This window comes from Annulohypoxylon maeteangense (genome assembly GCF_022496945.1).
Source record: "Annulohypoxylon maeteangense strain CBS 123835 unplaced genomic scaffold GGS22scaffold_25, whole genome shotgun sequence".
Taxonomy (NCBI): domain Eukaryota; kingdom Fungi; phylum Ascomycota; class Sordariomycetes; order Xylariales; family Hypoxylaceae; genus Annulohypoxylon; species Annulohypoxylon maeteangense.
In genome coordinates, this window is record NW_025953272.1 from 153,228 (window position 1) to 172,768 (window position 19,541).

Below are 19,541 nucleotides of genomic sequence, written 5' to 3' on the forward strand. Positions count from 1 at the left end.
TCCCCCGCCCCCCCCCCCCCCCACCCCCCCCCCCCCCCCCCCGGCGGGGCCCCCCCCCCCCCAAGAGAGCAACGTACGCCTCCAATCTGGTTCATCCAGTGACTTTGACCCAAGTACCTTGTCTTTGTCATGACACTTTTGTTCATGGTATGTAACTCCCCAGCAAGGTAACTAGGATAGGTAGCTACGGTCTCGGGAACAGTGGCGGAGTGTGGTTTGGAGTTCTTCGGGCTTGAATGGTATTCCATAGACTCTTCTAAACGGCGCTCAAGGTCACTAATTCTATCCAGCAATGCCCTAACGTCGAAAGATGATTCGTTGCCCTGAGAAGAAGTTGAATCGACGGGCGTTGACCCAGTCATAGAATGAGCGGAGTGGTCGTGATGTGACCCATCGCTGCGATGCGCATGAGCCGATCCACCCGCAACGGGGGAGACGGTGGTCTCGGAGTTGAGAGCCGGCAGTGTATCGGTCGGCTGAGATGGACCGACTGCGCCAGGTAGTATATCCGAATGCCGCGATAGGCCTTGGGGTTCATAAACACAAGTCTTATGCTTGGACCTTACACAGGCGCCGCAGGGTAGATTACGGTCACAGCGAATCTTGGATCTCCTGCAGCTAACACATGAAAGTGCAGGGCGTCGACGGCGACGATCAAGCTTTAAGTTATGTAATTCATCCATGACGATCTGATAACTGTGTCAATTTCAATAAAGGAAAACTAGAATGCCGCGATGCCTCGTGTTTCCTCCTACGCTTATTCATCTAATTGATCCGATTTCGCGCCTGGATGATGGATCATGTTGAATCGGCTCATTTTCCTTTTGTTCGGTCGAACTCGATATTATCTCCGATTAACTCGTATTGCACTACGCCTCTTATAGTACTATTCTATGTAGGTATACTGTATTGATGAATATTTCCGATACAAATATTGCATATAAAGGTGATTACTAAGAAATCCCTTAGACTCGGTATTTTCTTTCACCGAATATCGGACATAAGATTGGTAGAAACATTGAAAAGAATGTGGCTTCTCTCTTTTTTTTTTTTTTTTTTTGGTAATCTGTCATCAAGAGGCAATACAAACGGCAATCTTATTTATTTTTAATATTTCATCACAAAAATCTCAGCTGATAACTCAGCATGCTCATACCTAGTACAGAGTAATAATTAGTAATAATTGGAAGACTAGTAGTAACAACAGGAGACGCTTCATTTCAATTGAATATCTATTCAACGATACGGGGCCTTTTTCACACCGACACGATAATTATTACCAGCTAAATGACATATCATAGCAACGAACACATCATTAGCTATATATTCCCTTCATTGAGCTAAGACAAAGATATTATCAAGCAAGTCCCAAATTCATATTCTTTTAAGAAATAACATGAGTGAAATAAACTAAATGAAGACATATTGTGACTATGGTGTTACTTCCTACCATATATATTGCCATAGTTACCTAATATGTCCTTTGATAAACAATAACCTCTACTAGTTTAGAAGGCTAAGCTTTATTTCTATAGCACTTTTCGAGCTTGTTTTGACGTACCAATTGCTATCCTTAGCTTACAATCCTACGAACGATCACTAAGCTCGTCGAGTCATCATGAATCAAAGTCAAGTTCAAACATTTAGTTCAAGGTGATGGATTTATAGAAGAAATATGCGATGCGATGCGATGCGATGCTACATTCTCATATTCTTGCTCAGTTAGATCAGGCCCAGCAGACAAGCTTCGGGATTTCTTTAAACATGCAGCCGAATATAAAAAATATGAGACCGCATAATCAATAATCAACAATTCTTACATGACTCGGGTTTGGTTTCTAATAGTTTATAAGTTACGATTTATTCGAGATCTCATAGTTACTCATATTGCCCTGCGTATTGAGTCTCACGTGCATTAAGATAAATACCCATATAAAACATATAAAATAAATATACTAACTACTAGGTACGTGCCTATGCAATCAAGAGTGCCAGTATTAGTGCATGTAACAAGTATATAAATAAGTAGGTAAGTACCTGCATGTGGAAAGCGGTTGCTTGGGAAGGTGGAAACGAAGGGGGGGTTGGTTGTTTTACGGGTTACTATAGGATGTGAATTCATGTGAATATGTGTGAATTCAACCACCACCCCATAATAAGCAGCGGGTACTGCCCTCCGTAACCTGGCTATAGCACTTTCTTAACATGTATCCTCCCTTCCGTTTAACTCTGTCCATCTTTCTAAATACGTACTTAAAATAGAAAGTCCAATCTTCTACATCTTTGAAGACTTTCCTATTTTCTTCTACTTTTATCACTTGCACTTGCAACACATCCGTCTCTTATTCATTTTATGTTCCTATCAAAACTAGCCCAGAACCGATTGAGTCCTTCACCATCATAATTATTTGAAGACTTGAGTTTATCGTACCTTTATTCTTAAACAACATCTTATCCGCGTGTTCACATCGTTCACATCAGTACCGACATAGCCATCTTCTCTTTGTGAACTAGAGACGCTCTGCAGCATCATACCTAGGTACTTCAAGACCTCGAAGATTACAATAAGTCAAGAACGACTGATCATCACAATGGCACCAAAGCCCTCCAACAAGGTCCAGAAGGATGTGCAGTTGACTTCGCGTGACATGGAGATACTTTCCTTTGCTTGGCAGTGTTTTGAGGGACAGCCGAAGGTAAGTACAATATTGTTACCTAGCATCGATCTATTCTAAACTTCGGATGACTCTGACCTGCTACTTCCTTTCTTATTATCCATCTTTCATAACCGTATAATTAGCTTCATATACTGAACCGATCATTTTTGTTTGGATGCCTGCTGATTGAAAATTTTAGATCGACTTCGAGAAGCTTGCGAAGGTCGCTTCATTCAAGAACTCAGCCACTGCTCGAGTATGCTTCAGTTCCGTCAAGAAGAAGATCTTAGGTGCTAGTGAGTCCGGCGAGACAAGCACTCCTGCCACACCTCGTGGAAAGCGTGCGGCAAGAGATCAGATGACTCCCAGCTCTAGCAAGAAAACCAAGCTGGCCTCTAAATCACCCCGCAACCGCAAGGTCCTTCCTAAGGCCGAGGAAGATGACGACGAGAAGATCTCAAAGACGAAGCCCTGGTCGGAGACCGAATCAGAGAAGGATGCAGAGATCATGTCGGGATTACTAGGGTTCGATGTCAAGAAGGAGATGGAGACTGATAGAGATAGTGACGATGATGATGAGGATGAGAGTGAGGCATGATAGGCACGAGGCCTATTCATTCTACACCCTCTCACATACAACACACATCTATTCAGATTTGCATACAGGGATATCCGACATCATTACTCAATAATATCTTTGTCCATCCTCGAGCTGTAGCGGCTGACGTACATCTTCATCAAATCTGCTTTGCTTTGCTTTTCCGGTTGACAGCACATTACACGACATGGCAATTTGTACTACCATTAGATGCATGGCGGATGCGTCTATATTGGTCCCGATGTTGTCAACCATGCTTATTATTCGATGGAGGGCTTAGTGCAAGGGATTAATCAGTGATGGGGACGACGAATACCTGGGTTCTCGGAAGTCATCAATTGGCCGTGGACTTAGATAGCTAACCTATTCGTAGAGATAATTTCGTATGTTTTTTTTCTTCTTTTACCTACCTCTCCTTTCTTTTTTTGACGAGATTAGATATTGTTATTGTGATTTTATATGTTAAACTTAGTACGTGCTAGGCAGTATGTAAATGTAAGTACCTCTTATTGGAAGCTACAACGTTTGTGAAGTGGTGCCTGTGATTCGACCAGTTCCAGCTCCATGTGGCTTGCCTGGAACAGGTGGTGGGGTTTCAAAGTTGGAAAGATCTTCAACTAATGGATAGGTACCTAAGTATTCACGAGATACCTGCTGGATTTGCTGCACGTTTCAGCGGGGTTGATGCAGCATGGACACGGGCTACACAGGCATCCATGGAACCGAAGCCGAAGTCTTCTTGCAATTAGGTAACCAGGGCTTGGAAGTGCTACCTTCCAAGGCTGACCAACGTAACTAGCACCTTCTGTTACCAAGCACAAGGTTCAACGTTTTCTTATGATAGGATGCGCTTTCCATTGCGCTTTCAAATTTGTCTAATACCTAAAGGTATCCCATACCTACCTACATACGTAGGTACCTACTAATTACCGACTGGAACCTAACATTTGAAGTTAAACAAACCTTGAATACAACTAGATTACCTAATATCGTGATGAAGAACTTCGAAGTGGATGCCAGCTGCTGCCCATCTGACAGAGGTTCCATTGTAATGGGACCATTCCCCACCCTCTGCTCAATGATCCCTGTTGTAGTACTTGGTACTTGGCGACATTCTTTTTATCTCTCAGCCAATTAAATAAATGACATTTCTCCCTCTCTGCCTCATCTTGCATATTGTCCATTCTCTCCATGTCTAGAATCTCCAAACTCTCATGCATGATGTAGATTGCCCAGCCTTTTTTCTGTCCACGTTTAAATAGTTTATTGTCAGTCTTTTGGTTCCCATAAACCGAATGACTTAATAAACTAATCGATATCTACTGATAATTGTAGGCAAGTCGACTGTCTATTTACGAATGGAAACGAAGCTTTCCTCACCTTCGCATCGTCTAAGGCTGGCAAGAAGTTTCAAGGAATAACCGGTTGCCCCGGTTTCTTTTTTTTTCTTTCTTTTTTTGTCTCATTTGGTTCCAACGGCAACAGTTTGCAAAATGTCATCGTCACGACCTCCTTCAATTACAACTGGCTCTCGGCCCTATCACGACCACGCTCCACTAACACCAAGTAACCTCCGTCAAAGTCGCACCGTCTCATCCTCCTCAATGAGTGACGATACACCAGGCCACCTCGCCGGCCCAAGTACGCGACACGATCTTCCCGCCGACGAAACTACCGAGACCACCTCCCTGCTCCACAACGATCACGCACACGATGGCCCTTGCGACCACGGCACTTTTTCTCCTCGCGTTTCTAGTCCATCGTCGAGAGGTGGTATTTTCGATGCCGAGATAGGGTCGGTAGCGGATTCGGATGGCTCCGGCTCTGTACCGTCTAGTGAAACGCAGCTTAAAGGCAATTGGAGGAAGACGTTTTCGAGTAGGGTAAAGAGCAAGAAGATGGCGGACTCGAGCACCCTAGCACAACAACATGGCGTCCAGGACTCGTGGGGGATGTATTTATCATACTACGTGCCGTTCCTGATATGGATCAAGCAGTACAAGTGGTCGTGGCTGAAAGGTGACTTTACAGCTGCTGTTACCATTGCTTCTATGTACCTCCCTATGGCTTTATCGTACGCCGACAATCTGGCCCACGTCCCTCCGATAAACGGATTATATTCCTTCGCTATTAATCCTTTCGTATACGCATTATTAGGAAGTTGTCCGCTCATGGTGGTCGGGCCCGAAGCAGCTGGTTCTTTGCTTATCGGGTCTATTATAAAGAATAGTATTGATCTCGGACGTGGCGAAGACGATAATGCTGTCTTGCAGGCGAAGGTGGCTGGTGTGGGTGTTGGTATAGCTGGTGCTACCGTCTTCCTCATGGGCGTATTTCGTTTGGGATTTCTTGATAGCGTCCTAAGTCGACCCTTTCTACGTGGTTTCATCTCGGCTATCGGCGTGGTCATCTTCATCGACCAATTGATTCCCGTCTTAGGACTCCACCGAACTGCTAAGACTACGGAGGGTGTTACGCATGGCAGTACGGTAGAGAAGCTGGAATTTGTGTTGACGCATCTCGGCGACCGACACCATCTAACAGCTATCGTTGGTGTTGTCGGGTTCGCAGTTATTATGGTGTTTCGGTGAGTGTCAAAATACGCGATATTTTTGGAATGCAACTCATTTTTATACACAGTGAAATTAAACGACGGCTGCAACCACGATATCCAGGCGTAGCTTACTTCCCTGATCGGCTCATCGTTGTTGTGTTCTCTGCAGTTCTAGCATGGAATCTAGACTGGGAAAAAAGTGGCGTCCCTGTACTTGGCAAAGTCGAAGCAGCGTCTGGTCACACTTTTACGTTTCGCAACCCCTTCCAGCTGTCGCATATGACTCATATTCGGGACGCTATGGGTACGTCTTTTCTCATTGGAATGCTGGGTTTCTTCGAATCTTCCGTCGCGGCCAAGAGTCTGGGCGGCGAGGAAATAATCGAAGGGATGCAATTAAGTCCTAATAGAGAACTGGTGGCGCTTGGCGCAGCTAATCTCGTCGGTGCTTGCTTTATGGCAATCCCGGCCTTCGGTGGTTATGGTCGAAGCAAGGTGAACAAGAGCACCGGCGGGAAGAGCCCTATGAGCTCTATCATGCTTAGCATTATTACCGTCATATGCATCATGTTCCTCTTACCATGGTTCTATTATCTTCCCGTACGTAAAGCCTCTTACCTCCTTAGCGTTTCACTCTTCATTTAATATCGAAAGCTAACTATAGAGAAGAAACCGATCTTATCAGCTCTGATCATGGCCGTCGCCTGGTCGCTGATTGAAGAGGCGCCTCATGATATATCCTTCTTCGTTCGGATCAAGGGTTGGACCGAGCTTTCCCTTATGGCTGTCATTTTAGCTGTTACAGTTTTCTTCTCCCTCAATCTCGGCATCGCAATCGGCATAGGTTTGTCTCTTCTTCAAGTTATTCGCCATGCGACGCGCCCTCGCATACAGATTCTAGGGAGGATTCCCAATAGCGAGCGTTTCGCCAATGCTGAAGAACATCCTGAGGACCTCGAGTTCGTAGAAGGCTGTTTGATTGTAAAGATTCCCGAACCTTTAACCTTCGCAAATACCGGCGAATTGAAGAATAGATTACGCCGGCTGGAGCTGTACGGCACAGGTAACGCGCATCCTGCATTACCTCGCCTACGCCCGCAGGCTAGTAACAAGAACGTCATTTTTGACATCCACGGCGTGACATCAATGGACGGCTCTGGTACCCAGGTACTAGAAGAAATCGTGCGGAACTATCGCGATCGAGGCGTCAGGGTATTCTTCAGCCGGCCCGTCAGCCGGGATAATAAAGTATGGGATCTATTAGAGCGGAGCGGTATCGTACAACTCGTCGGAGGGAGGCACCGCTTTGTGGATGATGTCAAGGATGCTCTACGTATGACGGAAGTCGAAGACTTTGAAGAGACTGGAGCCTGTGCGGTCGCTAGCGATAATCTCTCCTAGGTAGAGGGAATTGCGCACGACGAATGAATTGTAAGGTTATTGGAGTTCCGCAACCCAAGTTTCGGTGTACGCTTTCGTCACGAGCGCCACCTATGGAAAACAAGTCTTGGAAACCGCCCATGATACGACGAGAATACCATGATTACGCCGGTACGAAAGTATATGAGAAGCTAAGGATAAATGTCTATCCTTCCTAGTAGCGCCGTTCTGGAAACGATCATTATGCCGGAGTATACGACATCCCATGTTTATTGTATGCTGTTCTATTCCCGGCGGCGTGTTCATAAATCTAGCTGTCGGTGGATCCTAAATTGGTAATGTCTTTGAGATGATACAAGCATAGCATAGCACCAGGAGCATCAATGTTGGCGTTCTGGATACTCAGATTCATAGAAATAGCATAGCTAAAGTTAGGTTTGGTTTTTTATTTTTGCGATGAGTTTTATCTTGCCAGGTATATGGGTACGAAGTTGTCCGCGAAATGCCTCAAACCGCCAATCCGCCATCCCGCCAAAAAAAAAACCACCTTAGAAAACAGTAGCTCAGGTGGATGGATATCTTTATTGCTCAATCCCCTATGAAAATAGAGGACTTGGCACCTTTCAGCGCCATGATTATAAGGGGTCTTAGTGTGCAATTATACCTACCTAGTACCTAGTGAGTCATTTCGACCAATTAAAATACTAGGTACAGAGTAGTACCACCTATTTTAACCCTTCTCTTTTCAACAACAGTTCAACAACGGTTTAACAACAGCTGGAAACAAAGCAGGTAAGTAATTATATCCACAACGCAATGCATATAATATAACTTGTACTAAATGAAACTCCATTGAGTAGGTAAGGAATCAGTCGCCGTTATTGAGCCATTGTTGACCCGTTGTTAAACTAGCAGTAAGACAGCCCTGAATAGTACTGAATTACAGGGGGCTTAGCAGCAAAGTCAGTGTGTGTACTACGTAAACGCCACTAACTGCACCATACTTTCTAAGGCTGGACTACTTTGACGGTTCCCTTCTTTAGCCCCTGCCCCTATTTCCGCACGCTAGTCAATGAATGTCGGTCGTCCAGCTTTCGGATCGGGCAACGTACGACGGCGTGGAGATTAATCCTTCGGCACATCTACTGCATTTGTTTTATTAGGACTCCATATTCGCCTTAACGCTCACGGTTACTGGGTCACAATCCACCGCCCGGGGGATAGGGTCGTCGTCCAAGGTGAAGGTCTCGTGACATTGAAGCGACAAGATAGCGCTGCCAGTCGCAGGGAACGTGACTCTTGATTAGTTCGACCGCCATTAGCTTGTGAATAATGCTTTCTGGGACGATTTACTTGAAATACTTACTCGCGTCCATCATCACCATCATCATCATCATCGTCGTCGCACTCCCACTCCTGCTCGATAGTAAGTTCGTTATGACTCCTATCAAACTTGAACACCGTCGATGGATACGCCCCACGCGGGAATAAGTCGTCGCGATAGCTAATCGGACAAGGCCACCGCACGTTTGGATCTATCAGAGCCGGGTCATTCGGCGGTGTCACGATGGAGTCGTTGATAGCCTGGCAATTTATCAGGAAGTCGTTCGCCTTGTTATACAAGTCGTAGTTGATACTAGCTACAGCTGCAGGTGGGATCCACGGGTTTCCTGTCGATAGTCGCGCGCTGTATGTGAAGTTCCTAACTTCCCATTCGGCATCTTTCGACGCGGCCGCACAGTCTGCCTTTGGTAATCGATGCGCTACCTCCGGGTACGCCGCGATAGTCATGTTGTCGCCCTCCGTGCCTGTGAAATGGCCCTCAGGCGTGTCCACGAGTCCGACTAACAATCTCCCATCACCCGTAGCGATCACATTTGCAAATCGATTGCGCGGGTCGGACTCGTCTGCGCCGCGATCACATACGAAGGTGTGGTTTACGGTGAGGTAGTCGTTGGACGAGAAGTCGAAGTATGTGTTTGATTCGTCGGTAAGCTCATCACACGACGTCCATCCGCTACTGGCTTCGCCACTGCGCTCGCCGCGGCAGGACGACGCGTACCCGCTGAAGTCGGCGGAGAGGGTGAAGGCGAAGACCTCGGTGCTGTTGCTGTAGGTTGTGCTGCGCCAGTTACGGATTAGGAATTGTTTGGATCCGTCTTGCGCGCATGGCATATACGTCTTTTCTCGGCCATTTTGTGTGGATTTTGTGTGCGATCCGCATGCTTGCTGCCACGAGAGTATGATCATAAGCCCTGCTGTGGTTTTCTTCATGGTGTTCATACGTATTATTCTAACGTACCTACATGCCGTGTTCATTCTCGATACAAGAATCTCGCGACTAGTCCTTGGTCACATTTTATGTGGTCGCTCTTGGTCTCTGCAGAATTCGTATAGGTAACATTTAGCCTCAACCTATCTGAATATCTAGTTTCTCCATTCTTACCCACCTAAAGAAGTGATCAGCCATTATGCGCCGGTTATATCTAGACACATGCATGTTATGTGGTTAAATTTTTGACTGTGACGTGAAATTAGGTACTTACTATCTTTTTGCTGTTCTAAACAGCGCTGGTTCGATTCACGTTGAAGTCCCCACTAACCTACCCCTTTTATTTCTCTTTCTGTTTAATACTGACAATGATACGTATAATCCTCTAGAATGTAGCTATGAAGTTTGTTGCTTTAGACCTCAAGATAACTAGAAGCTCTAAATGATGTATCTACATGATCATCACTGTGCTTATTGAAGCTATTCTACTTACCTACCTATTTACCTAGGTACCTGCTCTTCAGCTGGATAGAAAAGAAAATGGGATAAGTTCCAATGTTAGGTATAGCCATGATTTTCTGCAAACAGGACTTTGACACCCAAATTGGAACTGGAATCCTGAATCATAGCTCCTAAATCAACAGCAAACGAAGTCCGAGCTTTAGCGATCGTAAAGAGTACGACAATCGTGGCGGAGCACCACAGCCAATTCCCGTAAAGTGTGCGATTTGCGGTCATTACTTGCGATTTTCACCGCCGATGCGTAGTCGGCGAATTTGATGGATTATATGAACATATACCTCGGCTCGCGAGTCACGAAAGAGATTGAGACCATTATCGGATTTTAGTACCATGTCTCTTAATTCTGTCATTACCTACCTAGGTAGGTATTCCTATATTTCGCGGATGAATCTTAGTAGCTTACAAAATTAAAATACCGGCATGATTACTCACTTTCTGCCTTTCTACTAAATCTGCCTTACGCGAAGAGGATCGAATCTACGTGCCAGTAGCCAAGTGTGCCTGCAAAAACCGATACCTAGTCACCATAGATCTTTTTAATCGCAGATCAGAATGGCGCGGGATTTCAAGGCGCAATGGTATTACATCATTTGTTATTTCATTTGGATTGGACCCTAGTTGAAGAGATTATCATCTAGTTGTACTCATTTAGCCTGAAAAAATTATAGGCTTTAGCTCTTCTCATAGGACTCAGTACCACTCTAGATCTCTAAAGTCCCATAGTTTGCTCATACCATACCCGCTTGCCTGTGGATGCACCTAGTTGATATGGCTTAGCAGACTCGTTGTGATATGACGAGTTCCTAGACAAGGGGGGATTCAAACCCCAAGAAAGTTATTTGCATCATGTATGTCCCTATTGCGAGCTAATAAAAGATTATTCTTGCCAAGTTGTTCTAGATACGATATCAGGGTTAGGTATACCAAAAACTAACAATTGGGTTGCATATCTGTTTTTATCCCTAGGTAAGTTAGGAAGCGGTGAGTGTGACGTGCTTGGGTAGAGTCGACTACTAACTCTAGAGTACATCAAGTAGTCGATCTGAAGCTAGGTAAATACATTAGGTACTCATGATATCGTAATATTGACAGATTATGTTTAATTTCATTAAAATTCGTGCAAGAACACTTCAAGCGCGGTGTATATGTCGACGTAGTGGAATCATATGCTACCTACCTACCTAACCTAGATAGGTATATCTCGATCATAATAGTAAATATGAATTTTTATTCAACTAATCGTCTATGTCTAGATTATCAATCTTGACAAAACTGTTGAAACAGGAACAATATGTCGTGTCCTGCATGTAGGGAAGAGCATAGCCACGTTCGATGTCACTCTGGCGTTTTTCTAAACCCCTTTAAATATGACCATCATTGGTGTGAGCAAAGGGTTTGCGGGTTTCTGCAGATTTGTGTTGTGTAATCCAGTTTCTGGTAATCAGAATAATCATATTACGATTACCTAGTAAGATAGGTATCTTATATTATAGTAATACCATGCCATCTGCCTCAGATACAAGTTCGTAGAAAAATATGAAGTTGTATAGGTACCTAGGTAGGTAAAGATACCACAAGCTTGGGATTCCTGCATCATGAGCTGTTTGATATCGATACAAATTTCGCCATATATGCAATTTGGAATTTTCTTCTCCGTCATGATCCTCTGCGCGGAATACTGATTGGAGTATAGGTTGAGGCTGTGTGCTGTAGTGTAACGACTAGTCTATTCCGAACTTGATTCCAAGTTGTGGAGATCATGATCCAAGGTAACTTAGACACCCCAATGTGAGATAAGCATGGAATCCGCCATGGAATGCTCTCAAATATTTGGTGCCGTATCGGCGATGAAGATATTTTGGTACCTACCTAGGTAGGTATTTACTTGTGAGACTCTGCTAACGCCGGGATCCTTGAGTAATATCACCTCGCACACTTCACGGCACGGCCATCCTTTTTCTATCGTATTCTTTTTCTTACCTACCTAGGTCGTTAGATTATGAGTGCACAGATTTCTCTCGTAGCTGTAGGTACGATGTATGCCTCTCGAGTCTGCCTTGGAGTAGGTAATTCATGCGTTATGATTCTAAACATAAAGCCCTCGACGTACATGTTCCATGGCTAATATATTCCGAGGTTCCTGGAAGCTTAGAAGATGAATCGAACTACCATTGCGAGTTAATTAATTGCTAAGCTTAGTTTACGGTCCAAATCCCGTGGTCATTTTCATCCCATAGCGGAGGCGCAAGGCATAGAAATTTCCAAAAAAGCCGAGTTTTATATGGTCAAATTAGGCTTGGAAACTTTGAAACTTTGAAGCCTTACGGATTAATTATCTCGAATCCTGTTCTAATGACATTTTTGTTGTTACAAAATAAGTGGCAGTTTTTGGAGGCCTAACTGTATTCTATGCTGCCAAGATGTTGATCGAACAAGTAGCATAGCCGTGGCGAAACGCGAGATCGCGTGATGAACTGTCTGTCTATACGCACAGAAAGTTTTAAACAAAAGTCGTACTAGATGATCCGCTTCAGCCAAGTGCGTAGTATGCCTTAAATCGAGAAATAGGGTTTTATTTTATTTTTTCTTTTTTTCGTTGAAATCATTCGGAGCTGGGCATGCTGGGATAGACGTGTAAGTTGACTTGGCCTTCCACGTCGCTAGTCAATAGCTTGAGCGGAGTGCTGCGGAGCTTGGACACCGACGGTGTCCGGATTGAATTATCAACTCCGGTTCTGCATACCTACCTAAGTAGCTTCCTGGGATTTCTCACTGCCCTGAAAAAAAGAAAAAAAAAGGTACATAATATTCGGAGACCGGTCTACAACTTCGGCATATTTCCTATAGGCGCTTTAGGTGGTATAACATCAACATGTGATTGGGCAAAGCGAATTTCGCTCAAATCGCGATTTGATCTTATAGATTCGACATGGATTTATGGACGTATGGATATAAAGTATGGATCCATTTTTAAGTGACATCAGCAATCTATTATTGCCCAGAGTTATTAAGCTTGTCTAATAAAGGAGGTCGTTTGGACTCTGCGTATCGCCGGCTCTCTGATTGGCTAAACTGGTATCTACACAGCCTCACTGGGCACCCCTCTTAGCGTCAGGGAGGAACATCAGAATTTTTTTTCTCTTTCTTTTACCACCTGGGCAGTTACCAGACCTGGTTAATCCTTCATTCCAATCACTTATGTTTTGTTGGTACCAAAAAACCGGAGATTTGCTTTCACCATACCCAGTATCATCGAGTGCTAACTTATACTACATTCTCTCTAAGAAGTCTGCTGGCGCGCAGCTCGGGTTCGATGACATGGCGATGCCTTTATCTATGAAGCAAATGCGGCCTCCAACCCAACATTCGCCTCTCACCACCACGTAAGGTATTCTTACACAGCCCGCCTTCGTCATCTCTCAGACTCCCATAGAACACGTTTTGAAAACTGCGCCTAAGCCAGGTGATGTGAAACCCTCAACAGTTTGTCAAACAGCTGCGCTCTTCTTTATTATCATAGCTTCTCTTTATCCCTCCCATCAATATAGGTAGCAACCACATCACGACACAAGTGACAAGACAAGTGTGGAACGCATTACGACGGATCCACCGTCTAGTCTCCGGAACATTGAGTTATCAGCTCGGCAAAATCGCCTTCCAGCGACCCCCCTCTTTGCACAGCCGCGATCCAAGAGCCGTGGTCGTTCTAGGCAAACCTTTGGCGATAGGAGTCTGTGTCGACTTCCCTGCCTCTTCTTGTCGCCCTCGGTACAAAGTGGAAATTTGATGAGCCTTGAAGGACAGCATGTGCCTTGTCTAAAGTGGCCTCACACCACCATAGCCCATCGCTATTCACATATTATATTGATACATCTTCACCGAGTGACCCGGCTCTCAAGAACTGTCATGGTCAAGCCAAATTACTTAACACAAAAAGTCTTCAGCAATATTTTACCTCATTTCCCTCACCTTACTACCTCCTAACAATACTTACCTACCCTTTTATACAATATAAACACTTCCGTGGTTCAATCATATAAACATGGCGAGTAATAGTCTTGCGCCTCCTATGTTGGTGGTCGACACACGAACACGCCCGAGGAGCGATACAAACGAAACTAGAGTGATGACACCAGGGTCTTTCGTCTCTAACATATCGAATATATCGAACCCTTTTCTAACGCCAGCTAACTCCAATAACCCCTTCCTGACACCAGCACAATCCGACTGTGGATCAAGCGTGATTTCGGTGGACCCCGATGCGGCTCTCCGTCCAGATCCGGGTACAGAAAATGATTTCGACGTGGAGAATAACCCCTTCGCTTTCAGTCCTGGTCAACTCGGCAAGCTTCAAAATCCAAAATCCCTACCTGCATTTTGGGCTTTGGGGGGACTTTCCGGGATAACAAGGGGTTTGCAATCTGATATAAATTCCGGCCTAAGTATGGACGAGACTTCGGTGCGAACATCTGTCACATTCGAGCAAGCTGTTAGAAGGGCATCCAATAAGTTCCTCGAGTTACCGGAGCGAACGTCGAAACCCGAGTCTGACTCCTTTCTTGACCGCATCCGAGTTTTTGGGAGGAACGTTTTACCGGCGAAGAAGGCGACGCCGATATGGAAGTTAATGTGGAACGCTTTTAACGACAAGGTCATCATCTTATTGACGGTAGCGGCAGCAATATCGCTTGCATTGGGCATATACGAAACTGTAGGAACGGTACCTGAACCAGGAGACCCGCCCTCCGTCGACTGGGTTGAGGGTGTCGCAATCATCATTGCCATTCTCATAGTCACCCTCGTGGGATCCCTCAACGACTGGCAAAAAGAAAGAGCTTTCGTAAGGCTCAACGCTAAAAAGGAAGACCGAGAGATCAAGGTAATCCGGTCTGGGAAATCTTATATGATTAACGTTCACGATATCCTTGTCGGAGATGTCCTACATCTCGAGCCCGGCGATCTGGTTCCCGTCGACGGAATTTTCATCGGCGGCCATGATATGAAGTGTGATGAATCTTCAGCGACTGGTGAATCCGACGCCATCAAGAAGACACCAGGCGAACAGGTCATGATAGCACTCGAATCAGGGGCGAATCAGAAAGGTCTAGATCCCTTCATCATTTCAGGCTCCAAAGTGCTTGAAGGAGTTGGTACATTCCTATGCACTTCGGTCGGCGTGCATTCCAGCTTCGGAAAGATCATGATGTCTGTCCGAACTGATATCGAGGCGACTCCGCTACAGAAAAAGCTCGAAAGACTCGCAGTTGCCATCGCTAAATTAGGTGGTGCTGCGGCCGGCCTTCTATTCTTCGTCCTCCTATTTCGCTTCGTAGCCAATCTATCAACCGACGCCCGTACGAGCTCGGAGAAGGCCTCCGCCTTCTTAGACATTCTAATCGTTGCTGTAACCATCATCGTTGTGGCTGTGCCGGAGGGGTTGCCCCTGGCGGTTACATTAGCGCTGGCCTTCGCCACCACCAGACTTTTAAAGGAGAACAATCTCGTACGTGTGCTTCGCGCCTGTGAAACTATGGGTAACGCCACCGCCATTTGCTCCGACAAGACCGGAACCTTGACTACGAATAAGATGACAGTCGTGGCTGGGACCTTTGGCCAGACGACGTTCACTAAATCCGAAAGCGAGAAGTCTGATACCCAAACCATCTCTCAATGGGCATCCAATATTTCCCAGAAGACCAAGGATGCCGTTGTACAATCCGTGGCAATCAACTCCACCGCATTCGAGGGCGAGGAGTCCGGCCAATTCACATTTATAGGTTCCAAGACCGAAACAGCACTTCTCCAATTAGCCAGGGATCATCTGGGTATGCAATCCCTGGCTGAAGCTCGAGCAAACGAAGAGGTTGTGCAGATGATGCCTTTCGACTCAGCCAAGAAGTGCATGGGCGCGGTCATAAAGTTGCGAGATGGATCTGGATATAGGCTCCTGGTGAAGGGAGCATCTGAAATTCTCCTTAATTATTGTAGCGAGAAGGCAGATGCCGAGTCACTTGCTACCAGTACCCTGACTATCGACGACCGCAATGGGTTAAAATCCGTCATTGATTCCTACGCGAAGGGCTCGCTTAGGACCATCGGAATTGTCTACCAGGATTTCATCCAGTGGCCTCCTGTTAACGCCGAGGTGGAAGATGGACACGTGAAATTCGAGTCGGTGCTCAAGGACCTTGTTTGGCTTGGTCTGGTCGGCATCCAAGACCCTGTTCGACCTGGAGTTCCTGAGGCTGTCCGCAGAGCACAAAAGGCTGGCGTTGTCGTCCGCATGGTAACTGGCGATAACGCCGTGACTGCTCAAGCGATAGCCACGGAATGTGGTATCTATACGGATGGCCTTATTATGGAAGGCCCTGACTTTAGGAGGCTTAGCGAGGAGGAAATGGATGCCAAACTGCCGAAGTTGCAGGTACTTGCACGATCATCACCTGAGGATAAAAGAGTCCTGGTTGCAAGACTTAAGGCTCTTGGAGAAACGGTAGCTGTTACTGGAGATGGTACCAATGATGCACCAGCTCTTAAGACTGCTGATGTCGGGTTCTCGATGGGGATCTGTGGAACTGAGGTCGCTAAGGAGGCTTCGGAGATCGTACTGATGGACGACAACTTTACTTCTATTCTGACTGCTCTCAAATGGGGACGAGCTGTCAACGATTCCGTCCAGAAGTTCCTTCAGGTAAGTTCGAATGATGAATCGTAATTCAAGACAATCTGGTACTAACCTGCGCTTAGTTTCAAATCACTGTCAATATTACCGCCGTGCTTCTTGCTTTCATTTCCGCCGTGGCCGATCCTGATTCGCATTCCGTACTTACCGCGGTGCAACTCCTCTGGGTTAACCTCATCATGGATACCTTCGCAGCCCTAGCACTCGCAACTGACCCCCCTACCGAACGAGTTTTGGACCGTCTACCCCAGCCGAAAAGCGCTCCTATCATTACGACAAACATGTGGAAGATGATCATCGGACAAGCCATCTTCCAACTCGCCGTCACACTCGTTTTATACTTCGCAGGTTCCTCGATCTTGGGCTACGACCCTGACGACGAATTGCAACAGACCGAGCTCAAGACCATGGTATTCAACACATTCGTGTGGATGCAGATCTTCAACGAGTTCAACAACCGCCGCCTCGACAATAAATTCAACATATTCGAGGGTGTACATCGCAACAAATTTTTCATTTTGATTAACTGTATCATGATCGGCGCTCAAATCGCTATCATTTTCGTTGGGGGAACCGCATTCGAGATCACGGCCATAGACGGCACACAATGGGCCATCTGTGTCATCGCAGCCGCGGTTTCGCTCCCGTGGGCTATCGTTGTTCGCCTGTTCCCTGACGCGTGGTTTGCCGCGATCGCCAAGACGGTTGGCACTCCAGTCGTCATAGTATATAAGTACCTGGCCAACCTATATAACAAGGTTAGTGCCATCTTCAGTAGACTATTCAAGAGGACCAGGAAATCGACCCCTGAAGAAAAACTTGAAGAAAAGCCACAAGAAAATGACGAATCTCGGGAGAGAGAAAGAGGTCCCGAGATCGTTGTATCCGAGGGTGACGACTATTTCCATCCCAGTAACGCACCGGAAATACAAATAATAGAGGACTTGGAACAAGGACGGAGATAAATTATGAATGTATATATATGTATTATAGATAGACAATTTGTAGATAGTGACGATTGAACGAAATATATTACCTGAAGCATTTAAGACCTGGGTGTTGTCGGACAACCGTGCGTATTTCATTAATTAGAGTCCTCTTCAAAGGCCGTGAGAATAGTGGTGTCAGCGCCGTTCAGCGCCGTTCAGCGTTGTGGTTATAGGGGATAACATGGATAGGTACCTACCTAGTAGGTAATCATTGGTATGTACTAAAGCGACTGAGGTATAGTATATATACTAGGCAGCAGGTACTCTAAATTAGAGATGTCGAGTTTTTTAGTTTTTTTTTTTTTTTAGATCCGGGGATACATGGGGAAAGTTGCTGTTGACTCCGGTGCCAATCGCGCCGGGGTACCGGAAATGACGCAGTTCCGCGTGGAAGATAGTTGAAAGTCTGGTGTTTTTAGCAGAGAATCTGAGGGAGAGTAATTGATGCTGTTTCTTCCAAGTTCTAAAGTTGGATCTGAAACAAGAACTTGGAATGGATTCTAATTGATTATGTAACCATCCCGCGCCTTCATTACGTCAGCCGGCCGACACCCATGACATAATTCCAATGTCTGTAGAAGCGTCGAAGCAACAATCGGTGGGCAGAAAATTTGCGAGGTAAATGGAAGCGAGGGTAGGTATTTTCAGATGATTGGATACCTAGATACCTAATGTAGGTATCAATGCGACGCGAGATTGAATTGTCTCTAGGTGGAGTCTGACAGCTGTAAAAACATCAGTACGCATGTGCAGGGCATTTTTCATCCGGTGGTCAATGCGTTGTTACGATTCTACATATGTACCTAATACTGTGGCTTGTGTAGTACAGTATGTACTTGCCCGCCAACTTGAAGGCACAGTGTACACCCGAGCTTGTACCTCAATTATCCACACGTAAATCAACGTGTGATTAGGTAAGAATTAGGTACGTACTTCGGCCAACCTTACCTATTTGGGAAGAAAATCGCCCCCAAAAAAAATGAAAGATCACATCGCCCAAGCACAAGAATTAGATAAATGAGGTATAGCGCCTTTCCCCAGATTATAGATCTGCATATATGTAGATATGTACCCCAGATCTATCGGACACTAAAATCGGGAAGTGGGCCTATCTTTTGACCAATTACAAAAGTGCCAAGGCCCCCTTCTAACTTCACGTCTCCTGAATCAGCATGAATGTATGCTGCTTCATACTGTAACTTGACCAGATATTCCATAACATCGATTTCAAAGGAAATATCGAAAGTTGACACATGTACTATTAAACCATCAATACTTATACTTGTCAGCTTCGTGACTGATGGTCAGTTTGTTTCGGTTACCATGTTGTCATTTCGGTTATTAGGGGAAATAGAATGAGATTCACTAGGTACCGGTGATGTTTTATATCCAAGAAATTATCAAATTCAGAACATGTTCTCTGTTACAAGTCATCCATAAGATTCCATTATCGCATTTCTCTTCGCCAGATAGCAGGAGATGGGAGTTGATTTTACACGAGTATTGGTGGTAAATGAGTTTTAGATATGATATATTGTAGAAAAAGATTTAATTCGAATTGAGGAATATCTGTCTATATCAATCAATATGTAGTTTATCCTTATTATTGAATAAAGACGTGGACACATGATGGATTATCGTACTAATTATTCATTGACATGGAGATACTTCAATTTCTAGACGGGTATTAATAATTCTTCTTACTGATTTAGAATCACCGTGTCAACTATCATAGTACATGTGTACATAGTCAAGTTAGTTTTTACTCGTTTGTGTGGTGATGATTGGCTGTCAATTATCGGTCTCGACTTTACAGTATGGATGTATATTTCGTTAGAAATGATTCAGTACCTACTTAGGTGTAAAGAAAAGAAAAGTACTAGGTAA

The 19,541-nt window shown here is 45.1% G+C and overlaps 5 protein-coding genes across 5 annotated transcripts in view; 3 read left to right on the top strand and 2 right to left on the bottom strand.

Annotated features, from left to right (window-relative positions):
- GGS22DRAFT_193133 (uncharacterized protein) overlaps positions 1 to 683 on the bottom strand; it is a gene marked incomplete at both ends in the record, with an annotated part of 2,675 nt that extends 1,992 nt beyond the window's left edge. The window contains one exon of the mRNA XM_047965349.1: positions 78 to 683. Within this exon, the coding sequence (XP_047814388.1) occupies positions 78 to 683 (606 nt within the window). The remainder of the gene's footprint in view (positions 1 to 77) is intronic.
- Positions 684 to 2,591: 1,908 nt separating this feature from the next.
- GGS22DRAFT_197476 (uncharacterized protein) lies at positions 2,592 to 3,660 on the top strand (the record flags this gene model as incomplete). The annotated part of the gene is made up of 2 exons (XM_047965981.1): positions 2,592 to 2,696; positions 2,857 to 3,660. The coding sequence occupies 2 exons, from the start codon at positions 2,592 to 2,594 to the stop codon at positions 3,253 to 3,255; spliced, it is 504 nt and encodes a 167-aa protein (XP_047814389.1). The 3' UTR covers positions 3,256 to 3,660.
- Positions 3,661 to 4,444: 784 nt separating this feature from the next.
- On the top strand, positions 4,445 to 7,820 carry GGS22DRAFT_174687 (sulfate transporter family-domain-containing protein). The gene is made up of 3 exons (XM_047963133.1): positions 4,445 to 5,842; positions 5,896 to 6,409; positions 6,479 to 7,820. Exons 1-3 carry the CDS (start codon positions 4,749 to 4,751, stop codon positions 7,208 to 7,210), a joined length of 2,340 nt encoding a protein of 779 aa, XP_047814390.1. The 5' UTR covers positions 4,445 to 4,748; the 3' UTR covers positions 7,211 to 7,820.
- Positions 7,821 to 8,551: 731 nt separating this feature from the next.
- GGS22DRAFT_182248 (uncharacterized protein) lies at positions 8,552 to 9,463 on the bottom strand (the record flags this gene model as incomplete). The annotated part of the gene is made up of 1 exon (XM_047963944.1): positions 8,552 to 9,463. The coding sequence occupies one exon, from the start codon at positions 9,461 to 9,463 to the stop codon at positions 8,552 to 8,554; it is 912 nt and encodes a 303-aa protein (XP_047814391.1).
- A 4,445-nt stretch (positions 9,464 to 13,908) lies between these two features.
- Positions 13,909 to 17,708, top strand: GGS22DRAFT_82917 (plasma membrane calcium-transporting ATPase). The gene is made up of 2 exons (XM_047968214.1): positions 13,909 to 16,674; positions 16,731 to 17,708. Exons 1-2 carry the CDS (start codon positions 14,026 to 14,028, stop codon positions 17,628 to 17,630), a joined length of 3,549 nt encoding a protein of 1,182 aa, XP_047814392.1. The 5' UTR covers positions 13,909 to 14,025; the 3' UTR covers positions 17,631 to 17,708.
- The last annotated feature ends 1,833 nt before the right edge of the window (positions 17,709 to 19,541 follow it).

Coding starts and splice junctions, on each gene's coding strand:
- GGS22DRAFT_174687 (XM_047963133.1), top strand. CDS start 4,749: ATGTCATCGTCACGACCTCCTTCAATTACAACTGGCTCTCGGCCCTAT. Junction 5,843..5,895: donor GCAGTTATTATGGTGTTTCG/GTGAGTGTCAAA, acceptor TTTTATACACAG/TGAAATTAAACGACGGCTGC. Junction 6,410..6,478: donor CATGGTTCTATTATCTTCCC/GTACGTAAAGCC, acceptor ACTATAGAGAAG/AAACCGATCTTATCAGCTCT.
- GGS22DRAFT_82917 (XM_047968214.1), top strand. CDS start 14,026: ATGGCGAGTAATAGTCTTGCGCCTCCTATGTTGGTGGTCGACACACGA. Junction 16,675..16,730: donor CCGTCCAGAAGTTCCTTCAG/GTAAGTTCGAAT, acceptor ACCTGCGCTTAG/TTTCAAATCACTGTCAATAT.